Source organism: Nannobrachium achirus, assembly GCF_963921795.1.
Source record: "Nannobrachium achirus genome assembly, chromosome: 9".
Taxonomy (NCBI): Eukaryota; Metazoa; Chordata; class Actinopteri; order Myctophiformes; family Myctophidae; genus Nannobrachium; species Nannobrachium achirus.
Window position 1 is genome coordinate 12,652,538 of NC_137818.1, and position 18,939 is coordinate 12,671,476.

Genomic DNA, 18,939 nt, shown 5'->3' on the forward strand with positions numbered 1-18,939 from the left:
TGTGGCCTCCATATAAAGATCAATTTCAGTCAGGCTGGGGAGGAGGAGAGAGTAGTCTACACCAGTGGTTCCCAAACTTTTTAGCCCGTGACCCAAAACTTGTGAGAACAGCAGATCTACAAGCTTGTAGATCTGCTATTTTCACTACTTCTTGAACATTTGTTTTCTAATTTATGGGATTTCTTAGATTTTTCCTTTATTTATCAATGAAATTACTTGGAAAAATTTAAGATTTTTGGTAGATTTCTTAAAGATTATTATACATGAAAATCTTGTTTTGAAATAATAATAATTTAAAACAAAAATTAAGGGACCCACACAAATGTATCCGCGAACCCACAAATGGGTTCCGACCCAGTGCTTGGGAAACAGTGGTCTACACGATTCTTTTTAATTACAGGGGGGCACGAGTAGAGTCGACAACATAATTGCAACATCCCCCGATTTTGATTCCCGACGGAGACCTGCGGCGCATTATCGTTCCTTCATTTCCATGTCTTCTCCACTATCATAACAAAGAGATGAAAAAAGGACCAAAAACTAAAATAATTGTAGATGATGCCTCCCTTATTTCCCCCTTCACGGCCTCTTCTCTTCCCACACGAGCAAGGAACCAGTCCATACGTCCTTGCAGAGTTCTATTACTCAGTCCACATGTGAAGGAAGGCTACGTCAGTCTCACATGACGGTGCATCCTTTGGCTTTGTCCTTGCCGAAGGCGGAGGAGAGCAGCTCCGCCTTGCTGGGCAGGTGGAGCAGCCTCTTGGAGAGGCGACGCGCGGGGCTGGGCTTGGCGGGCGGCTGCAGCTTGTTCATGCAGGCCAGGGCGGCCGTGCGGAAGGCGCCGTGGACGCTCTTCTCCGACGTGAAGGCCGAGCACTCCAGGTAGACCTCGGCCCCCAGCTGCTTGGCCAGGGAAGAGCCCTGCACGCGAACCAGGAGAAGAAAGAGCGTTTAGTTATACACACAGTAACACTGTGGTTCTCCAACTTTTGCCAAGAGCCCCGGCCCCCCAAATTGACGTGTATTTTGGTCGCAGACTCCCCGTTTGAAAAGGTTTTTGTGCCAGAGAACCACAGAAGATCTAGATCAGGGGTCTTCAACGTTTTTAGGCCAAGGACCTGAAAACTTTATAGATCTGCTCGTAGATCTGCTAAGGTTCTCCTCAGAATGGGATTCGAGGGTTCAAGTTGTTAATTTAAAAGAATGATCTTATCACACAAGGATTTGGCGCCCCCCCCCCCTGTAGTAACTCTGAGGACCCCTTGTTGAAGACCCCTGATCTAGATCTAATCTAAATTATTCTAAAATAGCAGATGTACAAGCTCGCAACGCGCTGTGAGCTTGTATATAGCCAACATATAAATGGATGAAGTGGTTCAAATAAATTACTGGTTTTCAAGATACTCAAGGGACCAGGTGCCCATGTACCTGTCTGACTACTTCAAAAGAGTGAGAAATGTGCACCCCACTGGCACAACGCGTTTCGAGCTTGTAGATCTGCTAATTTAGCTTTTTTTTTTACCAAAAGTAACAGTTTTGGACACGCGAGGTTTCCACCCGACAGAGACGGTGAAGTTAGAGCTGTACTAGAGCTCATGAAATCCATTATTACTATCCAATAAACTGACTGACTTGTCTGTCTGACTGACTGGTAGACACCAGTTATTCATAAGAGAAAATCAAAGGGTCAACAGAGAGATAAGACAAGGAAAGGAAGAGTAATCAATCATTCATGAGACCAACCTGCTCGTGGGAGACGGGCGTGTGCTTGTGATGGGACAGCTCCATGACCGTGCATACGTCCGTACGGAGGTCCGTCTTGCAGCCGATCAGCAGGATCCTCGTGTTTGGGCAAAAGTCCAGGATCTCAGCCTTCCACTGTAAAAGGGAATGGACACGATAAAATTTAGGCATTTAGCAGACACTCTTAATCCAGATTGATTTACAGTAAGCAAAGTAAACACAGTATATCATTGCATCAAATGCACAGAGATACTGAAGTCTGTATTTGTACATTGAAACTATACAAACTATAGGATGTCACGTCTACAAATTAATCTGGCATCTGTCTAAATAACATGCTATCTAAATTACATTTTAGCCTTTGCTTAGCCTTTGCATAAGCAAGTGCTATGGCAAGTATGACAGTACTGGAGAGTATTATTGTGTACATTTTGTATGCTATGTTAATGAATTGAATACATAGGGCCACAATGGAAACAAGTACCCATGACTTTTTTTGTGTTATCATTTTAGCCTTATGCGGTTTCACATTTCTGACTAATAAAGCATTCAATCAATCAAAATGGAAGCGTCTAGGACCGGTGGAGAGAGTGAAGTTGTGAAGTAGAGACATATAGTGTGAGGTGGTGGTTGTTTGTTTGTTTCCATACCTTCTTCAGAGCCGTGTCCACCGTGTCCGGGCGGCTGATGTCAAAGCACAGCAGCACCGCGTCCGAGTCGCTGTAGCACAGCGGCCTGACGTTGTCGTAGTAGGGAGACCCTGGACACAGACACACACAGAGCAGAGCACAGCTTAGCAATGTCACACATTCCAAATGGCTTACTTAACACTTTTAGTGCTATTATTTTTGTAATCATCCAAACACAGTGTGCTACGATGTTCCACCATTCACTGCGCTTTATTTTGAAGAGCCCCGGAAGCCACGATCGGTCCATGTTGTGGAAATGAACTAAACCCAGATGTTGACCAGATTGTTTATTTTCACACAGAGAAGAAAAATTGTAACCGATGCCGACCATCGCGGCCAAGTGTCGCCATTTTTGGGAGATAAAGCAGTGTCTTTGCAGCGCCAATGAATAGGAGCATAATGGAGATTATACGCTTCGTGATGACGTCATCGCCCAATGGAACACAGCACAGTGAGTCGCTTTCACCCGTGAGTCCCTTTGACTGCACGCTAATATAATATATAAAACGAAATCCAGAAGTTCTTCGGGATCAGCACAGTACGGCTAGTTCCGAAATCCCCAACTAGTTCGGGAATGGCACTTACAGTGAGAGTCAAAGGTGTGGTTTGGAAAGTTAGTTAACCACTTAAGCCCTATATCGTTGATGTCAGACAGAAACCACCTATCTCCATATTCTAACTGAGCTTGTAGATCTGCTACCTTTGCTATTTTTTAATTTGAATCCTGAGAAGTAACAGTTTTGGAGATGTGAGGTTTTCCACCAGACAGAGACGATTATACTTGGCCAAACAGACAACAGCTACACAGCTCACAATGCGTCACATTGTGACGCATTGTGAGCTGGTAGATGAACAAAATTGTTTGCCTAAAATAGGGAGACGCCAAGTTTAACGTGATTAATATACAATAAGCATGTTATGCATGTGGAAGGGAACTATGCAGTACTACGAACAAACACCATAACATCGTCAACTAGTCACTTTGAAGTTGCCAAAAACATTGTGCATAACAGGTCTTCTTTCTCTGGCGAGCCCCCCCCCTCCCCACACCGCCCCAAACTGGTAACCATGGCAGCGACCGCGGCAGGCAGGCAGTCTGAACCCATCAAGCATTCTGCTCACATGCACACGGTTCAAGCACCAACACAACTGATAACAGAGAACATCATTTCACCAAGAGTCCTCAGTGAAGGCTGGCATCTTTTTCCCAAGTAAATCGACACAGAGTCACAGCACATGATAATTAACTACACATCTTCTGTTTTGAGTTGGACATCCCACTTGACGAGAGGGGAGGGGGAAGATAAGAGATCTCTCTGCGTTGTGGGAGGCCAGTTAAAAGATTATATCTGATAGTTGTAGTTGTTATCTCTTTATTACGCCACACACTTTGGAGTAAAACAAAACACATCCTAAAAAGATTTTAGGCTGATTTTGCATTGTGTAGGCTGACATCGGAGAGCGAAATGAAATGCAAGTGACGGCTATGATCGAAATAGGATGGCTTCAAAGGGAGATTTAGTGTAGACTAGCCCATTTGGACCTGAGGCAGATTCAAAATGCCTAAAAGAATTAAAATAAATGATGTTGCTATATAGCAAATACTAATGAGACACAGAGGTGGTGAAAGGTATACCAATGTATAGGTAGCACCAGGTCTAAATAGGCTAGAGGGGGTAAAAAGGAGGGGGCCAAGTACATACAGACCCATAGGGAACCCCATCAACAAAGTATATGTGGTTACAGTGGCGTGATTTGACTCAGTTGACAATATTACACTATTAAAAGCACAATATTGCTAAAATTGTGTCAAGAGAATGGGTAGATTTAGACACAGTTCCCACAAATGCAAGCGTGTCTCTACAAGCCTGATTCAGACTGTTGTACGATGGTGTCACTCTCTGAAAATAGCCGATCTACAAGCTCATCAGCTTATTTTAGGCGAATGACACCGTTGTAGGACATAACAAGAAAAAGCAGCTGCTAGAGTTACATGCAAGTTCAGAAAAAACTTGAATATCAACATTATATATTAGCCTATGTTCCTAAAGTGTAACCATTTTGAGCTTATAGATCTGCTACTTTCGCTACTTTTGAATCCTGAAAAGTAACAGTTTTGAAATTATGAGGTTTCCACCCGACAGAGACGATATACTTATGCTATAGGTTACGTGATAAATATCCTTTCTCCGTCCGCGGTGCAGTGTGAACGCTGTCCCATTAAGAGCCGGCCGTAATTATACTTCTGTGAAGGAAGCATAAATACCGCTCTCGACATTTTAATAAATCACACGACTATGTGTGACCCTCTTAACTCACAGGAAGTACGCTGTGCTAAAACCAGAGTGAGAGGATGTCCGTCCGTTCTCTATTGTGTTTTCTCCTGCTACCTAATCAGCCCCCCCCCTACACACACACACGCACGCACGCACGCACACACGCACACACGCACGCTCGCACGCACGCACGCACGCACACACACACACACACATAACCACACACATAACCACTGGCATGCTAATAATGGCATGTCTATTTTGGGCATGTCATTATTAGCTTCTCAAGGAATGTGTGTAAGTGGCTAATTTCCTACTCTGACAGTGAGCCAACTACCGGTATGCACCCAGAGGCTTACAGTGGCTTCCTAAAGAGAACAAGGGCATAATAAGCAGGTCAAACAATTGCACGTCATCAGCCAAGCAAGCTATATCAGGTTATCAGTCTACAGTATACATGGGCAACTGGCGGCCCGCCCCCACCTTCACTTAATGTGGCCCTCAGGTTAATATTGGAATACTGAATATATTATTGATTTCAGCTGTTACAATTCCAAACATGACCTGCTTTAATTCCGTCAGTCTATTTTAGTAGCTTAATGACTATACTAGTATAGTAGTATTACAATTTATTGTTTTATGTCCAATGTATTTGTATTTAGGTTCATAAAGTTAACATAAGTATATAACTAAATTCGTTTGAAATGAAATCAAAATGTTACATTTCAGGATTCCAATTAAAAAATAACAAATATAATCCAGGATTCCAAAATAAGCAAAAATAGACGATCTACAAGCGCGATGCGTTTTGAGCTTGTAGATCTGCTATTTTTGCTTCTTTTGTATGAGATACTAGAATGACAAAGTAGGACGTAAAAATATGCAATGTGGCCCTCTGGAGTGAGTGTGAAAATATAGTGGCCCTTTCCATCATCAAAGTTGCCCACAGTCTACAGTATACTGTACCTGATATGAATATTAAGCACAGAGTATAGGCTAGGCATATATAGAACCCCTTCCCATTTTGGGAACCACTGTCCCAGATGATATCTTAGTCTCATAATATCCATGGGGCATGACATTAAGGCTGTCATGGGACAACTAATACATCATTATGGACAAGTTCATTAAAAATGTACTTGTCTGTTGGACAAGTGGCTCTTGGTTTCACTTTTTCTGTGACGCTCCTAGCAGCTTTGTGTTGTATGCAGACTATCGACTGTGGAGTGGAGGGGGGGGGGGGGGGGGGGGGGGGGTACCGTATAAGTGTCTTTTGTGCCTGGACAAGGGAATGGGAAATGTACTTGTCCAGAGGACAGTGCCTCAAAAAGTTAATATCAAGCCCTGTATATCAGTATACTGTATACGTACATGTTGCCCAGCCCTGTTCATAAAGCCTTCGTATACTCCATATAGCCTGGAATGTTCAGAATCCATTCTTTGAGCTGTCATCATGCATCAACACTAGAGGACAACCAGACACTGCCATTCACGGTGCCGATATAAGGCTCAGAAAACAAGACAATGCTCCGATCACACAACCACTATGTAACTCTTGACAGATTTTGCGAGAGAAACAAGCAACCAGGTCTATGAAAACAAGCCCAAAAGAAGCGACTATAAGTATAGACCACATGTGCACTTTAAACGTATACATTGGCTATTTGAAAATAGCTAATCTACTGTACAAGCTCACAACACATCGCAATGTGACGCTTTGTGAGTACTGACATCATAGACTGGCATTAAAAAAATACTATGATAATGAATGGGTATTGGGTACTCCACTAAGTACTCTGACAACAGGTACAACAGGTATGCAACAGGTTGCTTAACACCTTCTAAGCCAAGGGGGGCCCCTTAATGTTAAAACCGTACTATATCGCACATCCCCCCAGGGACTCTCAGCCAGGCCGTCTATTCCCGGACTTTGTCTTTAAAACCGGAATAAAAGCTTTTGATCCGAAAATCGGCGATCGTCTAACCTTCCCTAGTCACCACTCGTGCACTGATGGCTCATGCAGACCGTGCATGAAGCAGAGGTGACGTCAGCGCCTCTCCTTCTCCAAGGCACCTTCCACCCATCCGTTTACTGTCTACACACTCGAGCTCCTCCTGCAGCCATGCTTGGGGCTATGCTAGCGAAACTTTTCAGTTCTGTTCTTCAGTCACACATGGACTATTTGCGGGGACATTTACGTGAAAGGATCGCGCACGCGAAACGCACGGGGACATCGACGATCGGCCAAAACCCCCATTCTATCCCAACGGAGATCGAGAAAATCATGGTGAGTTACTGGCCTGGGGGAAAAAAAAAAGAAAAAACAGCGGCGCTGTTCAAGATGGAGGGGCTGCGGGGTCATGTTTATAAACGAGATAGTGTTTTTTACTGGTGATTCAGTCAGAGTGTATGAAAGGGTGCGCTCGTTTTATTGTCCACGACATTGCAAGCGGCGCGAAGGCCAGCGGACCTTGGTCCTGCTCTTCGCCCCCGAGCGCCGCAGGCGCGAGTGGCCGCGAAGAGCGGGCCAGGGCCGCGCGGCCGGCGGAGCGCCGCGCGAGTTACGAAGCCGTGGTGAATGCAATCGTTATATTTATGCCCAGGCCGTAAGGCCTGGGCAAGCCCACGATAAACGCCCGCGCAGTCCGGTGCGCATTTCCGAACGCACCCTTTCCCCACACTCGGACTGAAACACCAGTAAAAAACACCATCCCGTTTATAAACATAATATTATGTCTCAGATCACAATACAATAATAGAAATTTCACGGCTAATCTACCAACCACCATTCTATTTCGGACTGCAACGTGTTAACTGAACTGATACCTTCAGAACGAGCATCACACTAGTAAAGATTAAAGCAGGGGTCTTCAACGTTTTCAGGCCAAGGACCCCTTAGTTGAGAGAGAGATGAAGCAGGGACCCCCACAACCTGTTCATAGATTCCATATAGTTTCATCTGACAGCACAATCATCAGTGTATTTTGGATTCATGACCAATCTGTGTTTTCAGATATTTAACCACTTGGGCCGTCATTACCAAATAAACTTGACCTTTCACTCTGTACTTAGTCTGCTCTTTTTCCCCTCTACACCAAGCCTCTTTGCCGAAAATAGCCGATCTACAAGCTCACAATGCCTCGCAGCGCAAGGCGTTGTGAAGCCTATAGGGTTTCATCATTTAATACGCTCCATTGTGCGACCGTATCGCTTGCCAAAAACCAGAGGTGAACGAGTGACACCGTCGTACCAGAGAATTTAAATGAGGCTGCAGCATCTCTCTGTTACGCAACACAGCACAGACCACATGAACCTGCTGAACTGAACCGTCTGGACCAAACCATCGCAGGAAGAAAAAGGGCACAATTAACCATCAACGTGTTGCTGTCAGGGCAATATCTCTGTAGTTTAACTGCTTGTATTTTTTCGTAAATTAAGGTCTTACTTGATCATAGTACAGCGTCACACAAAATCATCAAAAGTAGCAGATCCGCAAGCTCGAAACGTGGTGCGAAGCGACGCGTTTCAAGCTTGTAGACTAGAGCTTGTAGATCTTTAGATCTCCATTTTTTAACTTGAATCCTGAAAATAAACATCTTGTAATGTAATCGCATCTTCTGTCATATAAGATGCGATGTCATATAGAAAGATCACTGCCCAGCAGCAAGTATCAACTCTGGTATACTGAATGCTAGACACAGTCTTAAACCTTATACTAGCTGACTGGGGTACCACTCCCAGAGGGGTCTATACTTGGTCCACTTCCTATTCCCCCCGTCTACATCAAATCTCTTTGCAGAAAATAGCTGATCAGCCTGATCTACAAGCAAAAATGCAACACATCGTTCATCTATTATCCAATTTAAACCGGGAAACTTCTGTGTGCCATTTTAGATTGTAGACCCCCACTACATATTGTATAAAATTGTGTTGGAGATTAAAAATCTTCATAGATTTCTTAGACATCAGAGTAGACTTGTTTGACAGCACTATCATCAGTGTAGGTTGTTGGTCTAATGTGTATTTTTAGACATTTAACAAATTGAACCATCAATACTTATTCTGACTGCTCTTGCTTCCCTCTACACCAAACCTCTTTGTCAAAAATAGCAGATCTACAAGCTCACAACGCCTCGCAGTGCGATAACGTGGTAAGCTTGTAGTTTGGCTATTCTTGTAGATTGGTTATTCTTGGCTAATGTTCCACACATAATAGGGATACTAGGGTTCAAGTGGTAGTGTAGAGAAAAAAAACGTTCTTAACACACAAATATTTGGAGGACCCCCTGTAGTAACTCTGAAGACCCCCTGGGGTCCTGGACCCCCTGTTGAAGACCCCTGCTATAGTGTTTATGTTGCTACAAGACAGATCTGCTAGCGGTTTATTTTACATCAAGGGTCTTCAACAGGGGGTCCGGGACCCCTAGGGAGTCCTCAGAGTTACTACAGGGGGTCCTCCAAATCTATGAGTGATAGAAAGTTTTTTTCTCCTTTTTTATATTAACCACTTGAACCCTAGTGTCCATATTCTGAGAACTTTAGCCAAACATAGCAGATCTCCAAGCTCACAACGCCTCGCAGCGCGAGGCGTTGTGAGCTTGTAGATCAGCTATTTTAGGCTATGATATTAGGCTAAGATATAGTTGTGGGGGTCCCTGCTTCATCTCTCTCTCAACTAAGGGGTTCTTCGCCTGAAAACGTTGAAGACCCCTGGGCCATAAGGCTAATAGTGCTAAAATGAAAGTATGCAACTTTACCTGAAAAGGTCAAGTCTAACCGTTAACCTATAGACCTACAAACTAGCCTAACAGATAGATAGATACCAGACAGAGAAGATCATAAAACGCATGTACAGATACATTACATAATGATAATGCCTTCAGCCAGTAGCACAGTGTGAGGCTGTGTGCAGGTCATACATGTCTTCCTCGCTTTTGGTATCCCTCCACTGTGCCTTCTGTTTGCTGTCGCCCAAAATAACACACACACACACACGCACGCACGCACACACACACGCACACGCAAACGCACGCACACACACACACACACACACACACACACACACACACACACACACACACACACACACACACACACACACACACACACACACACACACACACACACACACACACACACACACACACACACACACACACACACACACTTCCACCCCCTGTGTGCGAGGCAACCCTCGTCCCTGTGTGCAACAAGGCGTCCTCTGGCCAACTGGCAGGGTCCAGCTTCCTCTACCCACAATGCCTTGGCTGTTATGAACGCAATAAGCTATCCTCACTTTGTTTTCTTTTATTGGATGATTGTTTAGTGGTCAGTGGTTCTCAAATATTTTCATGTCAAGGTCAAGGACCCCAAAATGATGTATTTGGCCATGGATCCTCCATTTGAAAATATACTCTTATTTGTTTTATATTTGTATATGTTATATGTCTCCTCACTACTCACAACACAATGTCATATCAGCCAATTCAAAATATCACAAATGTTTTGATGATAGAAATTAGCTGTAGGATTATTAAAGGACAACTTTGTTTTTTACAACAAGGGTTCATATTTTAGAGAAAAGAGAAAAGAAAAGATGAGTGTTAAAATGTTTTCATTTACTTCTTTCTATCGTTTTAGTGATTTTAACGATTTTGATTTGCATGCATGCTCCCAGGTTAGGGGCATGCATGCAAGTGGCTACATTTTTTAGACCCAATAAGCCCATTCCCAAGATGCACTGCAATCTTTCATGGGCAGATGTGACTTATGTGGGCTGGTGTAAATAGTAACAAAGAAATTGCCGGCTTATTTAGTCTAAAAATACATATTTAGCCACTAAACATGAAAATGAGTGTTAAAATGAAAACATTTTAACACTCATCTTTTCTTTTCTCTAATTACAATCTAAAATATGAACCCTTGTTGTAAAAAACTAAAGTTGTCCTTTAAGAAGAAAATAATATATATATATTATATTTGATAGAATCAGATTGCTTCAATAAAGTGCAAGTTCTTGTTTATCATCGTTTACCTGATAGATGGTTATAAATGTATGGAAATTCCATGACATTTACCTGATTTACCTGATACCTGATTAATTAACATACATTATTCCGAATAATGTATGTTAATGAACCAGGTCTAATTAGGGGTAATTAGTTTAAAGGGTGCCAGGGAGGACCTGACCCTGCCTTATAACAACATACGCTCCAAAAGAGACCATATCTTACATCTGTCGGGTGGAAACCTCATAAGTCCAAAACTGTTGCTGTTTTAGGATTCAAATTCAAAAGCATCAAAAGTAGCAGATCTACAAGCTCAAATCGTGTGAGTTCGCACCGCGTTTCCAGCTTGTGGATGTGCTACTTTTGATGCTTTTATGTGAACACCAAGTCTTTTCACTGAAAATCAGGATCACAAATCACACATTGCGAGCTTGTAGCTCGGCTATTTTCGCAAGCATGTTCACTTATTATGACATGATCCGAATATGGACGTGGGGATGTGGTTAAAATTCCCAAAATCGTACAAGTCTTTGGAATAGGTAGTAAGCACTGCTGCATTCCAAATGAATGCTGGGGTTTGGGAGCTGTGTGGAATGTTAAAAACGGGCTGCTGCTGGTGGTGGTGTTGGTGCTTATGAATTATTAATGTAAAGCAGTCCATCTCACTGCTGAATTAATGTACAGGCTACACAGCGTTGGGTTTGGTGTGAAACAGCACAGATAAAAGAGGTGGAGACATGATCTACCTGGCCTGCGGTGAAGTGAATAATCAAATAGTTTTTTTTTACTGAAATATTTAAAAGAAACTTGCTGCTGCTATTTGTCTCAACAATTGTATACCAACTAGTAGTGACTGAAACATATTTAAATACTGCTACTATTTCTTTCAAAAATCGTTATGCCAAGTTACCCTTGCTTACATAAGCCTATAACTATTTCTACCAGCAAAGGCTAAATTGTCATGGTTTCGTAAGCTACAGTTTCACATACCTTTCTTAGTTTTGACTGTTTTATTTCACATTTGCTTTGGCCCATGTAAACATATGTTTTCTCGTGGCAATAAACCCCCTTTAAATTGATTTGGATGGGATTGTGACTCTGTGCCACCTTGCAAAAGCAAGCCAGGCAGATCGTATGGACTCTCACCGAGGTGCTAAACGCTGGAACAATACTGTAACTGGATCAACAGAAACACCAAGAACACTAAAAAGCCAGTCTCTGCAAAGATAACAAGACAGCAAGACACAATAGAGGCGACAGACCTTCATTTGCACTTGTTTACCAACTCGGGCCTGATTGCATTGTCTGGAGGTTGGGAAGGGTAAACTGATGGGTTTCACAGTAGCTACCCTTTAACTCTCTGAAGTCTCAATGAATGTTCCTGAAACTGCCTTCTGATCTTTCCTGGCTGAGCACAGCCACAGCCTTCTGTCACAAAGACTTTGATTGTGTTATCTTTTTTTTTAAGTAATAAAGTGACAGTGAAAGTAATAAAGATACAGATAGGCCTGGTTGGGCGAAACCACTTAAACCCTAATTTTTTAAAACAACAAAATAGCAGGGATTATTATGTTTATTTTCACTATTTAAAAAAAGAATTGAAAATATTTGAAAATGTTTTTTTTTCTTTTTTCTTTTTAGAATCTTTAAAATGTTCCCCTACAATATGTCATGACTCATGGGTTCATGTGGTTAAGAGAGAGATGGTCACACACTACATTTAACAGCATTGAGTGTTAATTTGGAGAGTGGGCACTAAGGAAGAGTGGGCACCTCCATGTAAAATGTACTATTTGGTCCAAAATGTTAAAAAATTAAATCTTTGGAAAACGTCTCATTAGTTATGTAAAGTAAAGTATACATGATTAGAACATTTCACCATTAAGGTCTATTTCTACAGTTGCAACAAATTCCTTGCATGCATCCATTCATTTAACTCTGATGTTGAGGACACATCTGACATGAGAGGAGAGTTGTATGATGCTCACCTGATGTGTCCCAAAGGCTGAGTTCCACCCGCTGGTCCTCGATGTCCAGACAGGCTGTGTAGTTCTCAAACACCGTGGGGACATATGTCTATGGATGGACAATGAATGACGTTTTAATAGCATGTCTATGGATTGACAATGAATGACGTTAATAGCATGTCTATGGATGGACAAGGAATGACGTTTTAATAGCATGCCTGCATGCATGGGAGCCTTCATGATTTGGATTTCACTTCATGGAAGAAAATTACTAAAATACAGTATATAAAAAATATTCAACAACTGTTTGTATAGTTTGACTCAAAACCAACAGAAAATCGGTGGTGTAAAGTAATTAAGATTAAGTACATTTACTCAAGTAGTGTACTTCAGTAACATTTTTGAGATATTTGTACTTTACTTGAGTACTTCCAATTTTCAGTACTTTTACTTCTACTCCACTACATCTCAGAGACAAATGTTATATTTTTACTCCACTACTTTTATTCGAAAACTTAAGTTACTAGTTACTTTGTAGATTGATTATTATTACAAAACATACATTAAAGGAGTAGTTCACCCCCAAAATGATTTTTTTGACTTGAGACTTGAGTTCAATAATATTAGTTTTTGTCGCATTCCTAAGCCAATAATTTGATTATAATACATTTACCCCATTGGTTCCGGATGGAGACCCAAATGCATTTGGGTCTCCATATGGAATCAATGGGTCTACAAAGAGCCTCCTAAAATTATTGGCTTAGGAATGCGACACAAACAAAATAATATTACAGAACTCGTCTCCATGGGGTGTGTCATTGACAGAAAAAAAAAACATTTTTTAGGGGTTAAGCAATTTTGTCAGCTTGTAGATCTGCAATTTTCAAAAGGTTTTTAAACATTTGAAAACTTGTTTGGAAATTCAGCATAATTAGTCCTACATTTACTTAAATTTGATATAGGCCTACTTTAAATACCTTTTGAAACCAATACTTAACTTCAGTAGCCTACTTTTACCACAAGTCCATTTTGAATTCTGGACTTTCACTTGTAACAGAGTATTTTTATATTGCAGTATTGATACTTTTACCTAAGTAAAACATGAGTACCTTTTCCACCACTGCGAAAATATATTAACTTTACAATAGTCACCTGTATCATCCACCCATTAGCCTACCTAGGTTACAGCGTCACGTTTATCTGCAATTGTTTACTGCAGCTATAGTCGACCTAAAAACACACACATATAAAATCATGATGAACCTACCTCTGGATAGGAATCCTTCGCCAGCACTTGTAACATTGCTGTTTTACCGCATTGGACGTCCCCGACCAGCACTAGTTTACATCTGGCTATAAAGGGCTGATGGCTGATCCTTCTCTCCTTCATGGTGAAGATTAAGAAGAAGAAGAACTACAGAAATACTGGACTTTGATAATATCGCGGCCAAAAGAACAGTCAAAATAAATCAAAATGAGACTTTTCAATCGGATATATAGATGCCAGTGACAGTCAGTCAGTCAGTGGTCTGGTCTCTCCTCATGAGCGGTGCGGTGCTGTATGTAGGCTACTGCATGCATGTGGTGCTGTCCGCCTCACAGTGGTGCTGAATGAATGAATGCTGGTCCAACCTACAGGCAAGAAGCAGCGACCAGAACGCAAATGAGTAGACTGAAGGAGACTGGAGACTGGAGAGTCATTGCGGAACTTTATACTGGCGCCTCCAGCCAATGAGCGTCCGCCCTATAGGTACGGAGGGGCGGGGCGTTGTAGATAGCATCGTCTGGCCAAGAAAAAGATGCGTGCTTGCATGGTTGGTTGTTGGTGACTGACTGACTGTCTCTGTCTGTCTATCTGTCTGTCTGTCTGTCTGTCTGTCTGTCTGTCTGTCTGTCTGTCTGTCTGTCTGTCTGTCTGTCTGTCTGCCTGCCTGCCTGCCTGCCTGCCTGTCTGCCTGCCTGCCTGCCTGCCTGTCTGTCTGCCTGTCTGTCTGTCTGTCTGTCTGTCTGTCTGTCTGTCTGTCTGTCTGTCTGTCTGTCTGTCTGCCTGCCTGCCTGTCTGTCTGCCTGTCTGTCTGTCTGTCTGTCTGTCTGTCTGTCTGTCTGTCTGTCGCATGTCTGCCTGTCTCAGTGGTGTAAAGTAACTTATTTTAATATAGGCCTATTTACTTAAGTACTGTACTTTATAAGTACAGTTTTGAGGTATTATTTGTACTTTACTTGAGTAGGCCTATTTCCAATTTCCAATATTTTTACTTCTACTCCACTACATCTCGGATCCAAATATTGTACTTTTACTCCACAACATTTATTTGAATACTTTAGTTGGGAAAGTCCCGAAAGCGCGAAGCCCGAAAGCGCGAAGTGGGGAAATGTCTCCTACCGCACCGTTAGCGCGAAGTGGGGAAATGTCTCCTACCGCACCGATATTGTATGGTAGTACAGCTCCTTGTGAACGTTGATAATATGCAGTGCTCGATATTGTATGGTAGTACAATGTCTCTCTTTTCATTCACATGCTCCACTGTGCACGCAAAATATGCAGTGCTGTCTGCACTCAGCTTGTCTCGCAAAATAGCTGATCTGCAAGCTCACAACACAACGTGAGCTTGTAGATCATTTCTCTGCCTTCAGCCCTTCACAATAAGGGTCCAGGAAGATTACTACATTTCTATCTGGCATAAGCTCATTATATCAAATTGAAATAGGCCTATAAGCTAAGACACTATATATCAGAAATATATGCACAAGGAATAAAACAAAAGGGTAGAAATACAATTTCTAAAGTCTAGGCTTTTCACACGTTATTGTCCTGGAATGTTCTTTGTTGCCTTGGCTGAATAGACTACTAGAGTGTGACAAGTTGCAACAATCAATCCCAATGGCTCATGAATATCCACTTCGCGCTAACGGTGCGGTAGGAGACATTTCCCCACTTCGCGCTTTCGGGCTTCGCGCAAAAGGTACGCACCCCTTTAGTTACACGTTACTTTGCAGATATAAATTATAATAGGCCTATTATAAAACATACATTAATCAGTTTTAGCCTTATTCTGTACCATGACTATTTGAAAATAGCCGATCTACAAGCTCACAACGCGTGAGCTTGTAGATCTGCTATTTTCAAACATTTTGCACTTTTGGTACTTTTAGTACATGTTGGCGTGTTGTGAGCTTGTAGATCTGTTATTTTCAAACATTTTGTACTTTTACTTTTGGTACTTTAGCACATTTTGATGCCAATACTTTCGTACTTTTACCCAAGTACATTTTGAATTCTGGACTTTTACTTGTAACAGAGTATTTCTACATTGCAGTATTGATACTTTTACTCAAGTCAAAACAATTGAGTACTTTTTCCACCACTGGCCTGTCTGCCTGTCTGTCTCTCTGTCTGTGTCTCAATTCATTCAATTAAATTACCAAAAAATAATGTGTAGCCTACAATTAAATGGGTATAGTATAGGATAGGATAGAAGGAATTAAAGGAAGATATGTCTCTGTCTGTATATGAAACATACATCTAAAGTGCTTAGGTGCCTGGCTGCCTGCCCATCAACGTGGAGGTCGAGGGTTCAAATCCGCCGTGGCCAATCTGGCTTTAGCGACTGTTGCCTCCCACAGATTTCAAATGCTTCCGTCATACAGTCTGGGGAACGGAAGTTCTGATCATGAGTAAGCGATAAAGTAGTCTCGTGTAGCCAGACAACTATTCCACAATCTCCGAATGCTAAATAGAGTCTGGAACTACACCTCCTGAACAGCGAGTAATGGAAACTGGCATTTCTGTTCATAAAAATATATTTTAAAATGTCATTTCTACTAAGCAGCAAGTTAAATATGCGTAATGATTTTTATTTATATTAGGATAAATGTGCGAGATGTTAAAAACGAAACGGAAGTGGGGAGGAGGCTTCACTTCCGCTTTAACCGGATACTCACCGGATACTCAAGTGAGCATTTCCAAATCGCAGAGTCAACAGTCTGGCCACGCGAGACTATAGTGATAAAGTGGATTTGAAGCCTCCTCTCCACTTCCATTTCAGCTTCAAAGTTGTGCAAATGTATCCTAAGACACATTTCTTAGATTAAAATCATCTAAGCATATATAGCTTGCTGCTTAGCGAACGGAAATGCCAGCTTCCGTTACTCGGATTTCAGGGGATACGAACACGAAGAGTTCGGTGGGGGCTCCTCACTGCCAGAAGAGTCAGTAGGATACAACACACATTTTGGGGAGGAATCAATTGACTTAACGATTAAACTGGGCGATCTCCTCAATTTAGTCGTGACTCGTAAGGGGTAAAAAGCAACAAAAAAATAAGTTAATAGAAACATGCATGCATGACATCCCTCTCAATTCAATTCAATTCAAAGGGCTTTATTGGCATGAGAAAACATACGTTTACATTGCCAAAGTAAAAGTGTACACAATACAATAGAATACAATACTATCAGAACAAAATTTGTACAGGTGAAAAGACTGTAACAGTTTTCATGCATCAAGGTTACATGCAGGCAGAGCAGGGATATATATACAATACAATGGTTTTTAAGGTGGTTGGGTTCCATTTGATATCCTTCTCCTATCACAGCAGCTCACAACTCTTGCTGCTGTGTTTGCACATTGTTTTACTTCACCCAGCAGGTATGGGAGTTTTTCATCATTGGTCATGTTTTCAAACTCTCCTTGGGTGGTTATGATCTGAGGGAAGTATGTGTCTCTGATGTCTTAGTACAGTGGGCAGGGGGTTAGGAAGTGTAGTTCAGTTTCCACCTCATGTTGTGTGCAGTGGGTGCAAAGTCTGTTTTCTCTAGGGAGCCAGGTATGCCTATGACGTCCTTTCTCGATTGCAAGGCTGTGCTCACTGAGTCTGTACCTAGTCAAGATTTTTCTTTGTTTTGGGTCGGTCACCCTCTCCCTCTCTCTGCTATGACCAATATGGTCCAGTCTGCTGGCATCTTTACTACTTGATAGCTTGTGTCAATGCTTACAAATGAATGTGAGCACTTTGAATGCTCCTGTGAAGTTGCCTCCTAAAAACTGAGAGGAAACCAGGGTTTTCCTTAATTGGAATAATGGTTAACCTGATGTACCACTCCAGTCCGTTGGGGGGCATGCGATACTAAGTCTAGTGACTTGGTCAGAGACTGCTTGACATGCGCATTTACAGTCTAGACTATGTTGTTTGCCTGAGCCGGTTCCATCCGAACTATTCTTAAGTAACACAACTTACAGTAACAGTTTTGTCTGTCATTCAGTGTTAAAAAAGGGACCCCAATTGAAACAAGCCATAGGCCTTCTCGTGGTGTTTATCCTTTTAGTTGACCTTGTCATGTACCCTTTCCTATGCAAACCACTAATAAAGTCTTTAATCAATCAATCAATCAATCAATCAATCAATCAATTAAAACCCTAATACTGGACTGGTTATTCTCAATACCACTACACAGTTATGGTATCATAGTTTAAGATATGACTTTGCAACTAAGTCCAGAGTAACCTCACACCTTGAGTAGTATAGCCTGGAGAACGTAACCAAAATAGAAAGAGTGCTGTGCTCAACTCTCATAGCATAGCACTCACATTTAGAAAATGACCCTGATCCTTCCCCTCAGTCATCACTTCTAGCTAGAAAGGGATCATATTGGACTTTAAAATGAAAAAGAAAGAAAGAAAGAAAAACACAACTGGCTTTGGCAGGAGTTTTGTCTACTCTGTCACTGCAGCATTAAACAAACTGCCCTACTGATAGTGTTCCTGTATGTCAGGAGGCCTGGATGAATTCCTAGAGATTCTCTATGTATTGTCTTTACCACAGGGGTCTTCAACATTTTCAGGCCAAGGACCCCTTAGTTGCGCGAGAGATGAAGCAGGGACCCCCACAACTTTTCATATTGATTCTATAGTTTCATCGTTTGACAGCACAATCATCAGTGTGTTTTGGATTCATGTCAATTTGTGTTTTCAGATATTTAACCACTCGAACCATCAATACTTAATAAACTTGACCTTTCACTCTATACTTAGTCTGCTCTTTTTCCCCTTTACACCAAACCTCTTTGCCAAAAATAGCAGATCTACAAGCTCACAACGTCTCACAGAGCAAGGCGTTGTGAGCTTGTAGATCTGCTATTTCTGTCTAAAGTTCTCAGAATATGGACGCTAGGGTTCAAGTGGTTAATTTAAAAAAGGAGAAAAACTGTTTCTATCACACAAAGATCTGGATGACCCCCTGTAGTAACGCTGAG

At 41.9% G+C, this 18,939-nt stretch overlaps 1 protein-coding gene across 1 annotated transcript; it reads right to left on the reverse strand.

The window, feature by feature from the left end:
• Positions 1-678: 678 nt before the first annotated feature.
• On the reverse strand, positions 679-14,077 carry LOC308291360 (rho-related GTP-binding protein Rho6-like; the record flags this gene model as incomplete). The annotated part of the gene is made up of 5 exons (XM_080733355.1): positions 679-924; positions 1,747-1,881; positions 2,397-2,506; positions 12,709-12,796; positions 13,955-14,077. 5 exons carry the CDS (start codon positions 14,075-14,077, stop codon positions 679-681), a joined length of 702 nt encoding a protein of 233 aa, XP_080589481.1.
• Between the last annotated feature and the right edge of the window lie 4,862 nt (positions 14,078-18,939).